The sequence below is a fragment of the Dipteris shenzhenensis genome, chromosome 8 (assembly GCF_047967505.1).
Source record: "Dipteris shenzhenensis isolate YYH24624 ecotype China chromosome 8, Dip_SZ_1.0, whole genome shotgun sequence".
NCBI lineage: Eukaryota > Viridiplantae > Streptophyta > Polypodiopsida > Gleicheniales > Dipteridaceae > Dipteris > Dipteris shenzhenensis.
The window spans coordinates 57195481-57208375 of record NC_141603.1 but is presented as its reverse complement, the minus strand read 5'-3'; the positions used below and the strand labels follow the sequence as shown (position 1 = coordinate 57208375).

At 44.6% G+C, this 12895-nt stretch overlaps 1 protein-coding gene across 1 annotated transcript; it reads right to left on the bottom strand.

Moving 5' to 3' along the window:
* Positions 1-8159: 8159 nt before the first annotated feature.
* On the bottom strand, positions 8160-10568 carry LOC147899732 (pentatricopeptide repeat-containing protein At1g03540-like). Its single transcript, XM_087377786.1, has 2 exons — positions 9056-10568; positions 8160-8959 (listed from the first exon to the last, which is right to left on the bottom strand). The coding sequence occupies exons 1-2, from the start codon at positions 10566-10568 to the stop codon at positions 8160-8162; spliced, it is 2313 nt and encodes a 770-aa protein (XP_087233912.1).
* Positions 10569-12895: the final 2327 nt, after the last annotated feature.

Genomic DNA, 12895 nt, shown 5'->3' with positions numbered 1-12895 from the left:
CTAGTAGTTCTCTCCCTCCAAGATCCTCTCCTTCAAGTGATGTTCTTTTCCACCATTCACTCTTTTCTTCTCTTGTCCTCCCTGATGTTAGGGGTAAGAAATCTATCCTTGGTAAGCAATTGTTTGAATGCAGTGCTCCCTAACTGGCAATTAAAAAATGTTTTATTTGAAAAATATAAAGTTGTGCAAGTGGTAATGTGGAGGCATATGAGTTGGTATGATAGATTAACTATGTCCTTTCCATTGAAGATTGTGGGATCGAATTTGACTTCATGTCTAGTATCTACCTAGAAAGCCAATGGGTCTTATTTGCAATGGAAAGGTAGGAAGGCTCCCAGAGGTGATGGGAATACTTTGGAAAGCATTTGGTGAAATAAGGTAGTATCTTGGGAAGGCAATCCTTTGGCAATGATTGATCCTCCTAAATCTAGGGAGATACAGAGGAAAGGGCTGAGCTTATCAGGTAACTTTGGGATGGAAATAAGGTTGACCTGAAGCCTTTGGAATCCCTTAGTGTGCATTTTTAGCTTTATTAGCAAAATTTGAGGCCTTGAGCTATGTGTCAAAGTTGCTCCACAATTGTGGCCTACTAGTTATGTGGTGAGTTCTAATGGGGTAGGGAATCAATGGACGCTGGGAGGAGGTTGTGTGTTCAGGAACATTTTTGCTAAAGCAATCTTAGCGCTATGCTAATGCCAGATCATTGGTGAAAAGGTTGAATGACAAGTTGAGATTAAGGTGTCATGTTAATTGGTTGAGAGGTAGTTTGGAAAATATTTGGATCTCGATGGTGTTGTTAACTTTCTACCCTGAAGAAAGGTCCTTCATCGCTTTTGTAGATCGTGGGAATGTGTGGTTGTGAGGGGTGTTTGGAAGCAGCTAGAGGACTCAATTCATAAGTTGGGGCTGATGTTGAGGGTTTTGTGTAAGTTTGCCTAGAAATCGGTGCTTCTGGGGGATCCTCAAGGTTTCATGTCAAGTGTTGCTATGTCTTTGCCTTATTTGAGACATGCTCATTTGTTGGCAATCTAGAATGTGGGTGGAGTTTGAGAAGGAGATTTGTTTAGAAGACTGTCTGCTAGTGCTTTGTTGAAAAGAAATTTGTTGGATTTTTGTGTGGTTATCAAAGTAAGGAACTAGTTGTAAGGCTCTGTAGGATATTTGTCAACTCTTGTAGGGTTAGTGTGTTTGGTTGCTATGCATTGTAGGCCTCAAGAAATATGCTCCTATGTTGTGTTAGCTATTTTGTAGGAGATGCTTTTGTTTTTGCATATCTATAAATATGCTCCTATGTTGTGTTAGCTATTTTGTAGGAGATGCTTCTGTTTTTGCATATCTAGTCTTTTGTTTTGAGTTTGGCCTACCTTTATTATAAGTTGGCCAATTTATCCCCAAAAAAAAGAAGACAAAATGAGACATAAAATCAAAAATGTAAAAGGTTTTTGAATGTGGGAACAAATCAAAATTGCAAATGAAAGCTTTACGTAAGTGAAGAAATAGTTTACAATTGCAAGGTGTTATAAAAAGCTTACACAAGGACTCGTTTGATACATGAAACCCATAACAATGCTGACACAATTGAGTGATATTTTCAAGAAACTCATGTTTGAAGCTCTCCCTCTAGAGGGAACTAGAGTCACGCCATGCACACACATGTTACGTAGAAGCTCCTTCCTACTCGACATTTTAGCTACAACACACCAACATGAATTACACGCACATAAATGTGGCAAGCAAGCGTGCGTGCACGCATGCACATGTGTGTGTACGCACATGCACGTGCACACGCACACACACACATGTACGTGCGTACGTATGTATGCATGCATGTATGTATGTGTGTATGTATGTATGTATGTATACCATTAAATCAAGGCCTCCATGACTGGAGCGCCCACCATGGCTTGAAATTTCGACTATCCTCTCTTCCATCTATGGATAACGACTTTATCTTCCATCTATGATCTGCAAATAACTACTCTGTAGCTATCGCTCATCTAGCCCATCTGCCTCTTTGTCATTGTAGTTGTTTGCTGCTTTTTGGTGCGTCTGTATCCATATAGATCCCTGGCAACTGCATCATAGTAGCTATGACCAACAAAGCCATACCAACCATGCCTACTCCTCCACCTATTGCCATGCCCTCATTACCTACTTCATTAAACCACTCGCCCTATTTATAGTTTCCTTGGACATGTGGCTACTTCCATGTGGCCCACTATGCCTAAGCAAGGATTTTGTTGACGTCTTTCATGTTTGTGTCAATGTGTCATTCACAATCATCATTTTTGGTCCATAATAGCTTGAAAATAACATCAACATGTTGGTAACCTGGCAAAATAACTAGTGAACTAGATAAAGGATATCATGGTAAATTGAGCTTTACTCATTAGTAGTAGTACAGTCTTTCACAGACGATATCATGGCGCCTAAGTGGTGCCATGGTTAGGGCCAACCCCCAAGCGTGGTCCAGACACTCAACCTAGAGGTTGGGTACAATCCGCCAACCAGGGTTGGCCCTGGTCATCCGTACTGTCCCTCCAGTCAGCCACTTAGGGAAGGGGGGGGCAATATATAGGGGATCCTCCCCTCTTGTTTAGCATCTCATTCTTGATCATCCAATGCATCTTTAAGTAGAGGTTTTCTCCTAGCAATGGTAGGATTTTCTCTTGAGATCCCTTTGCAGTCTCTCTTGTTTTTCTCTCCTTTCCATTCAATTTGTGAATGGTTTTTCTCTCTCTCTCCATTGTTGTTTAGTTCCGCTACACTTCTCGCATGGTATCAAAGCCAAAGGTTGGCTAGAGACCTATGCTATGGAGAGGACTTGGTGCCAACAAGCTGTGGAGGTTTTTGGGTGGTTGTTTGGAGCTGTTTGAAGAGGAGGACAAGACTAGTTGGGAGCATAGAAAAAGGGTAGGAAACTTGAAGGTTGTGTTTGTTGCAACCTTTCTTTAGTATCTTTTGCCAAAAGCACTCTCCTCTCTTCCCCATTCATATCCCTTTATCTTATCCTTCTACCTGACTTTCTCCTTCCTTTCCACTTCCTCTTCTGTTCGACATGGCCAGCTTGTTAGAGATGGCTGCGAATAAGGTGAAGATTCCAGTTTTACCCACCTTCCTAGAAGATCATCAACTGGATGGCAATAACTACAGTGTGTGGCTTGTTATTATGGAGTCTGTCCTGCAGTCATATGATTTAGCAGACTTCATTTTGGTGGGTGTACAATAGCCAGACCCCCTTGCAGTGGACTCAAGGATCCTTGATCAGAAATGAGGTCGAGAATCTAGCTCAACTCTATGATAGAGTCAATGCAAGGGTACATTCTTTTATCTTTCTCAACTATATTCCTCAAATTAGAAATCATGTTAAGCATATGACTATAGCCAAAAGCATATGGGAGCAATCCTTGCATAACAGGACCTCTTCCATGAAGAGGGTTTCTCTAGAAGTTTAGATGAGGGTATTGGATCCCGCAAAATCTTCATCGATGTGGGAGCATATCAACAAGCTCCAAGAGCTTCAATAGCGGATTCTTCAGGCAAGGAAGGAGATATCCTCTAAGGATATGGCCATTAAAATACTCTCTCACTTGTCTTCTCAGAACTATGCCTTCTATTAGTAGTGTTAGGATGAACAGGAAGAATTGGTACCGATGATGCTCTATCAAGAGGAGAGATTTCATACTTCTTCCCATGACGGAGGCTCAGAAGCCTTGGCAGCTCCGCAAAAGGGAAATAACGGACCTCTAACACAAGGACAGACGCAGAGAAGGAAGATCTAAAGATGGAGCGTTTGTGCAATCATTGTGGCCACTACTGGAGCAAGTGCCTTCTACGGACCGTCTGTAAGGATACCAGTTGTTCCTTTGCCACCATTTCTCCCACCTTCATCCATATTGAGATTCTTGATTCTCTGGTGTCTTTTGTTCGAGAAGGGATTGCACTCCAAGCCAAAGATTCTAGGACCTAGATTGTCGATAGTGGGATCTCTCATAATATGAGCCCTCTCCAGCTACGGACTCTAGGATTTCATAGTTTTAGGGCCTTTTCAGGGGGAGACATCTGCATCGGTGGTAACTCTATCATCAAAGTTTGTGGAGAAGGCAGTCTCAACATTATCTCCAAATGGTAGAGGGGGGAATGCACTCCTCAAAGGTACTATTTGTTCCCTCCCTTGCTTTCAACATGTTGTCTGCTTATGAGACTTGCTGGCTTAGCACGGCTGTTCTATTTGATGAACACTTTATGGACGTCAAGGATAAAGCATCTGGCCAAGTAGTTGAGACTAGTACAGTGGACCATGGTATTTACACTTTGTCAACTCTTTCCTCAATCACGTCATCCCCTATAGGTGGCTTGTGGCATTTCAATATCGAAGCACTCCGTTGAGCTGCTTCGAAACAAATGGTTCTTGGTTTACCTGATATGGAGAATAAGCATAGTCAGTGTCGTTTTTGTATCTAGGGGAAGCAACACAAGGACGCTTTTCCAAAACAAGCCTCACAGTCAGCTTCTACACCTCTAGAGTTGGTTCACATGGATCTTTGTGGGCCTATGACAGTTCCAAGTCTTGGAGGTGCGCTCTATTTCATGCTACTGGTTGATGATTTCAGCCAGCTTAGTTTGTTCCGAGACCCAAGTGACATTTGGTAATTGGTGTTAGTGGGTCTACAAGACCAAGTAATCATCCGATGTAACTATGGATAAATGTAAAGCCTGTCTCATGGCCTAAGGATACTCACAGCGACCAGGGATTGATTATGACACTGCTGGCCACTCTCAGGACAGTCTTGGCAGTTGTTGCTCATGAGCAATGTCCGATTTATCAAATGGATGTCAAATCAACCTTCCTCAATTGCGTATAAAGGAGGACATTTATGTGGAATAACCTCCAAGGTTTACCAAGTTAGCAGGGATGGTATACCGGTTGAAGGAGGCTCTGTATAGCCTTAAGCAAGCTCCCCAATCCTGGAACTAGAAGATAGATGAGTTCTTTGTACGAGAGCGCTTTGAGCTGATCCAAATCTAGACATCTTCTAACAAGATGGTCTTACATAACCTTGTATGTTGATGACTTGCTCATTACAGGCAGTCGCATAGCCCATATTTTTGAAACAAAGGGTGCCCTTTCTTAGGCCTTTGAGATGACGGATCTAGAGCTCCTGCATTTCTTTCTAGGATTGGAGATTCGACAAGGCAAAGAAGGTTACTCTATATCATCGAAGCGGTATGTTTAGGAACTTCTAGATGCCTTTCAGATGACAGTGTCACTCCATCTCATCACCCATGGACTTGTGACCAATCGGTATCTCTCTCAAGAAATAAAGAGGAATCTTTATTAGATTGACTACGATCAAAGAAAGTTGACTTTGGTTAACTAGAATAAGTTATATTTTTTTTACTTTTGCTTTGTGTTGGTAAAAGACAACTCTGGGGACGCCTGCAAAGGATTAGGATTAGTCCAAGAACTAAGCATGCATGCATTTCGCTAACCTCTAATGGGTTAAAGTGTTGGTATTTTGTAGGGCTTGAAAATTTGTAAAAGAGCTCGCAAATGATGGAGCAAGTGCCAAAAAGCAAGTCCCACAAGGCCAAAAGACACCAAGAAGATGGCACCATCTAAGAAGACCTCATGGGGTTCTAGAAAAGGCTTTAAAAGTGGCCTCACGGTGGTCAAAAAGCAAGAAAGTCTATTTTTGTAAGAAGTAGCTATTAAAAGCAAGTTTAGCCTTTTGCTAGCCCATGTCTATAAAAGAAGGGCCTCAAGGCTCCCAAATCATTCAAGAGTTGTACTCACGCTAATGCTTTTTTATGGGCCAGTTGTACAAAGCTTTGTGCAAAAGAGCTCACAAATGATGGGGCAAGTGCCAAAGAGCAAGTCCCACAAGGCAAAAAAGCACTAGAGAGATGGCACCATTAAGGAAGACCACACAGGTTCTAGAAAAGGCTTAAAAAGTGGCCCCACTATGGTCAAAAAAAGCAAGAAAGTCTTTTTTTATAAGAAATAAAAGCGAGTCTAGCTTTTTGCTAGCCCATGTCTATAAAAGAAAAGGCTCGAGGCTCCCAAATCGTTCAATAGTTGTACTCAACCTAATGCTCTTTTATGAGCCAATTGCACAAAGCTTTTTCTATTGCAATAAAGACCTTCGAGGGGATCCAACCCTTATTTCTGGGTCCTCGTGTGTGTGTTCTATGTTCTTTCTCTCCCTCTCTCAGTTTGTTTGGACTCTTAGAAGAAATATGTTACGACTCCTCGAAAGATGAAGCTATCAATTGTTGTTTTTCCCTGTTATCTATGAAATTCAAAATCTATCTTGATGATTATCGAAGATCCAAGCTGCATTTCTACCAAGAGTGATTCGTTTTTAGGGTTTTAAGGCTAATCCAATCCTTTTAGGGTTTCAAGGCTGAGCATCTATTCATTTTAGCGTTTCAAAGCTGACTATGGATCCGTTTTAGGGTTTCTAGTTTGCTTTCACACCCCAACTAAGTATGATCCTAGTGAGCTAGTGGATGCAAGCCAGTACCGTTAGTTGATTGGATCTTTGATTTGGCTACTACATACCAGGTTGGATATATACTACTTCGTTGAGTTCGTTCATGCAAACACCAAAGGGGATGTTGGTATAAGGATCCTCAGGTACCATCAAGGTTCTTGTAATCGAGGGTTATTATATCAATCAGGGCAGCAGTCCAAGATTCGGCTACTAGGCTGGACTGATTCAGACTGGCAAGGTGAGTCAGACACTCACCGTTCAACCATCGATTATTGCTTTACCCTCAGCTCAGCAACAGTCACATGGAGTAGTAAAAGGCAACCCACTGTAGCCTTGTCTTTGACCAAGGCTGAGTACCATGCCGCTTGTTCCGCTACCTGCGGCAATTCGACTCCGCCATTTACTTGGGGAGATTGGGTTCTCACAGATCTTTCACAGTGACAATCACAGTTGTATTGCACTTGTTCGTAACCCAGTATACCATTATATCTGGGAAAAGGTGCTCGCTGCTGACGTGATCTAGCTCATCTATTCTTAAGGTGGAGGATAATAATGCCGACCTCTTCACCAAGCCCTTGGCACAGCAACTACTTGGAGACCATTCCTGCTCCCTGAGGTTTGATCCATGGATGTTAAAGGTGACACCTCCTGTATCATAGAGTGAGAGCCTTGGTTGTGGGTCTGCCCGCCCGTGTGAGGGAGAGTGAGGGCCTTGGTTGTGGTTCTGCCCACCAAGGAGAGGTAGAGAGGGTTCGTTTGCTGATCACCCCAGAGGCGCATCTGCCACAAATAGTCTCGGGGGGTGCGGGGCTGTTTTTTCTACCTGCCGTACGGTGCTGGTCTGGTGCCGTGTCAGCAGCAGGTCAAGGAGAGGGTGCAGGGCTGTTTCTGCCCGCCCCTATGGCCTCGTTTGGGCTGCCACTATGCTGCCTACATGGTACCTAGCCCCCGACCGTGGTCCAAGCACCCGACCTACAGGTCGGGTACAACCTGACCCAAGGACGACCCTGGTCGGCCGTCCCACCCCAACAGTCGGCCACCTAGGGCAGGTGGGGAGAGGGGGCCTATATATGGGGGCTCCTCCCCTCTTGTTTGGCATCTCATTCTGGAGCATCTATAGACTAAATCTTTGAGAGGTTTTCCCCCAGCAGTGGCAAGGTTTTCTCCTGAGATCCCTTTGCAGTCTCTCTTGTTTTTCTCTCCTTCCCAATTCAGTTTGTGAGTAGTTTGCTCTCTCTCTCCATTGTTGTTCAGTTCCACTGCATTTCTCACACAAGGAACATGTTTCACAACAATCTCACCAGTAATCCATGTTTATGAGATAAACCTGATGCACATCTTTGACAAGTATGTTCTACTGAACCTAACCCATGATTTTGCAGCCACAATGAGAGTTGAAGCATGCCATAAGGTTCTTGGCGTTGGAACTAAGTGTACCACAGGGGGAAATATGGAAATGAGCCCAAAAGCAATGGCCACCTTCGCTTCAGTATCACATAGCAAACACTTCTCCCTCCACAACTGAACACATTGCATTTTAAGGCATATATCCTCCCTTGTTTATGCACCTACTCAACTGCAACTCAGCATGCAGATACCCTTTCAAGGATGCAACAGACTCATGTACAATCACTACCTGACACTGTCTTCATCTTCAATGCATCATTGCCGCTTCATGTATAATGCTTCATCTGACCTACAAGCATTAACATGAATGTTTGCTAGCAAAGCATTCCCTGGATCTAGCTCAAAAACAAAATCTGCAGCACGCACAGCCCGCTCCCTATCGCTGTGAGTTCTGCATGATGAAAGCAGGCTCAACCATGCTGGAGCAATACGTTCAAAGGGCATGCTGAGAATCAGGTCCTCTGCCTCTTCCAATAGTCCTCCTCGACCAAGAAGATCAATCATGCACACATAATGCTCCACCGAGAGGGTTATGCCATGGTTTCTACTCATATAGGCAAAGTATTGCCTCCCTTCAGCAAGCAGACCTGTGTGACTGCATGCGGTGAGAATACAGATGAAAGTGATCCTGTCTGGTTCCAAGCCTTCTGCCCGCATTTGACCAAACAGCTGTAGAGCCTCCTTTCCGAGACCATTCTGGGCACATCCTGCAAGCATGGCATTCCACGAGAACACATCCCACCGTGACATCTCTGCAAACACAGCCCTTGCGTCATCCAGGCCTCCGCACTTGAAATACATATTGACAAGGGCTGTTCCCATAACCATATCAGACTCCCAACCATTACTAGCTACGGCAGCATGCATCACTCGACCTTCATCTAGGGCTGCCAAGCTGGCATATGAATCCAAAAGGCAGAGGAAAGTGATCCTGTCTGGCAGTAAGCCTTCTGCCTGCATTTGATTTGAAAGTTGAACGGCCTCTTCGCCATGCCCGTTCAGGGCACATGCTGCCATCATGGTATTAAAGGAAATCACATCCCGCCGTGACATCTCTGCAAACACAGACCTTGAATCAACCAGGCTCCTGCACTTAATATACATATTGACAAGGGCATTCCCCACAACAACATCTGACTCCCATCCATTGCCAGCAACAGTAGCATGCATCGCTTGACCCTCTTCCAGAGCTGCCACACTGGCAGATACATCCAGAACACAGACGGAGGCAATCTTGTCAGGCTCAAAGCCTTCTGCCTGCATTTGCCCAATCAGCTCTAGGGCCTGCTTCCCAAACCCATTTTGGACACATGCTGCCATCATGGCACTCCAGGAGACCACACTACGCAGTGACATCTCTACAAATACAGCCCTTGCATCATCCAGACTTCCACACTTCCCATACATATTGATAAGGGTATTGCCCACGATGACTTCTGACTCCCATCCATTGCTAGTAAAAGTAGCATGCATCTCTCGACCCTCTTCTAAGGCTGCCACACTGGTACACGCATCTAATACACTGATGAAGGTGACCTGGTCTGGTTGGAAGCCTTCGGCCTGCATTTGACCAAAAAGCTGTAGGGCCTCTTTACCGTGCCCGTTCTGGGCACATGCTGCCATCAAGGCACTCCAGGAGACCACATTCCGCAGAGGCATCTCTGCAAACACGTCCTTCGCATCATCCAGGCTCCTGCACTTGCCATACATATTGACGAGGGCCGTTCCCACCACGACATCTGACTCCCATCCCATGCCAGCAACAGTAGCATGCATCTGCCGACCCTCTTGTAGGGTTGCCAGACTGGCACATGCATCCAAAGCACATATGAAAGTAATCTTGTCAGGCTCAAAGCCTTCTATCTGCATGTGACCAAACAGTTGCAGGGCTTCTTTACCATGCCCGTTCTGAGCACATGCAGCGATCATAATCGTCCAAGAGTACACGTTCCGATGGAGTATTTTATCGAACACAGCACGTGCAGTCCCCAGGCTCCCACACTTGCTGTACATTTGAACAAGAAGGTTACTCAGAAATCTATTCCCTATGTATCCACGTCTAGACATGTGCTCATGCACAAGCTCATCGTCACACAAGGCCTTGGATTGGGTGCAACGCCTCAAAAGCGAGGCATAGGTAGCAACATCTGTCTCTTCATTCAAGGTTTCAGGACAGAAATCTGCATTGTTCACAAGAACGATCTGAGGGTGCCCATCTAACGTATTCCTATGACAAGCCTTGCAGGTGCATAGTTCGTTTGGAATGTCTTTAGAAAGCTTCATCCAATTGAACCTGCAACAACCCTGTAGCTCAGTAGCCATCAACCTGAAATAGGGGATGGACAACGATCCCCCCTGGTGCTTACCGAATTGTATTTTCGTATCCCTAACCCTTGCTAGGCGCTGCGGATGGTACGCATATAATTTTTGTGTACCATAGGACTTGCAAGGTTGCAGCTCTTCTGCAAGCTTGGCCCAGTTGGATCCCCACCCAATACACCTTAAAAGAACAGACGACGATTCCAGAGCTTCACGGCTGCGCTTACTGGAGTTTGATTTTGTAACCGTTCCCCTAACGCTAGCCCGAGGGCCCGACCGCGTGAAAAGTACTGTTTGCCTTCTTTCCAAATACGTTGGTTCAATCGCGCCCGATACGAGCGCCATAGATTTACTCTTTCGGCTAACACTAAATTCATTCGACACCACAGCAGCGGAAATATAGTAACTGACAAAGCCCTGCCCAGGTCCGCCCAAAGCATGCCTCCACCTAATGCATATTCCATGGCCTTGAGGAGAGCGACAGCTTAGAGCTAATCAGAACAAAGATACTAACCAAAGCTTTGTTCAATAAAGAGACCTCTCGAGTAGCACATCTGCGGGCACAACCTTAGAAAGACTTGTTGCACCAAATGAACCGGAAAATGCCCCATGAAGGAGCCCTCCTAGTGGAAGCCAACAAGGCGCACTCTCCAGCAGCCCACTGCCCCACTAGGAGTACAAAATCACAGCCCCCTGACAGCCCCGGAGTTGCAAGTCGTGGAGGTTGTTCGAGGCTGAACACAGTTTTGGACCCAATTATGTCCCAATCAACATGCTCCGGCGAATGACAATGCTTGGGCATTGCAAGCCTCGCCTAGAATCACCACATTTATAGATGCTACGCCAGAGTTGCAATACTAGCCCAGCATCCTCACCCAACCCTCGCCTTACATGGGGCTGCAATACTATCTTGCTAGTGATGCTGGGTCAACACCACTAGCCTATGTGGGGAACTGCAGGGGTGGGCGAAGGCACGCCCTAGAAGTCTGACTTCTCAACTTAAGTTCATATTTAATGCTCCACCCCGTGTGGCTTTCTTGCTGAACACCATGGCAGCCCCTGCACGTAAGCTACAGTTGATGTAACCTTCATCAACATCTAGGAATTGCGAGTCCAAGGCCAGTAGCCCCCTCATGAAGGTGGGAGATGGCCACCTTCATGGGGACTCTCACCAACCACATACACTGGTGGGAACGACTCGGACAATTCATGGGGTTTCGAGCGCATGGGGACCTACTCTTAAAGGTTTTATTAAAGTCGTCTCGTGTTAATTTAATAGTGGTAACCACTCCCATAGATCCTGAGGGTCTCAAAAGGACTTTAATACAATCATATCATATCATATCATCTCTCTCTCTCTCTCTCTCTCTCTCTCTCTCTCTCTCTCTCTCTCTCTCTCTCTCTCTCTCTCTCTAAATATACAAAGGGAATTTAATATGCAAAATAAGGACCAGCTCACATTATCTAGAAGTGGAGAAGGGTAGATGGATACGACCCAAGATCCCAAGGGAAGAGAGGATATGCAAAATCTGCCCTACAGGGGAGGTAGAAGACGAGCAGCTCACAATCCTAAAATGTCGAGCATTCGCACACATAAGGGAGAACCATGGCAACAATAGTTCTAATCTAAAGAATCTACGGGAATAGCCAACCCACAAGTTTGGAAGCTACTTAAAAGAAATCTTGGAACATCGCAACAACATTCTCAGACCAGCAGAGAAAATAGTCCAGCAAATACTCACAATGTAGAAAGATTTGGGAGACTTTAATTTCAATGGTTGTAATGGACCACTATTTGATTTCATAGTGGTCACCACTCCCATAGATCCTGAGGGTCTAGAAAGGACTTTAATACAATCATATCATATCATCTGTGTGTGTGTGTGTGTGTGTGTACACACATGCACATGCACGCATGAACGCATGCGCATTGGCACACACATGCGCACACACGCACATGCACACACACACACACAAAATACACACGCACGAACACACATGCACGAATGCACACGTGCGTGCACGCACACACACACGTATTCAACAATATTTTATTACAAGGGTTCATATGCCTTATGACGACTCGCAACAAAGAAACACCCTTAATAGGCCTTATGATGACCTTACTTGCTTTTTTTGAATGAGAAAACAATCTTTCACATTAGAAATAGATTTTTGTTGAAATCCATAGACGAACCAAACGTATTCATGAAACAAAATTATTGTTATCAACCTATCCTCTTCATTAACTATTATTTCTAATATCTCTTAGATTGTTTGCAGCCCTTGTTGAAAAATAATATCACCTCGGCAGCTTGCCTTTGAGTTGCTTTCATTGTAGAAGTAGTGCTGATGATGTAAATTATATACACAGTTTCCACATTTGCATGGGGTGAAGATGGACTATAGGTTCAACCTATTGATGTTAAGGCTACAATTTCTTACACTTTATTGTCCTTTGTAGGTTAATTGGCCTAATTTAAACATGGTTTGCAAGTGCTAACTTCTAAGGTCACAAATAGCTTAAGCACTAATCTAGGTCTTCCATCTCAAAGAGACGACCCTTGAAGCCCTTAGTAAGCTTTTTACAATGGGAGGCCTCAGATGGAACTCCCCTTTTTGTTATAGGCTACATCGCTTGAAGCACTCAAGCAAAGGCCCTAGGAGATCAT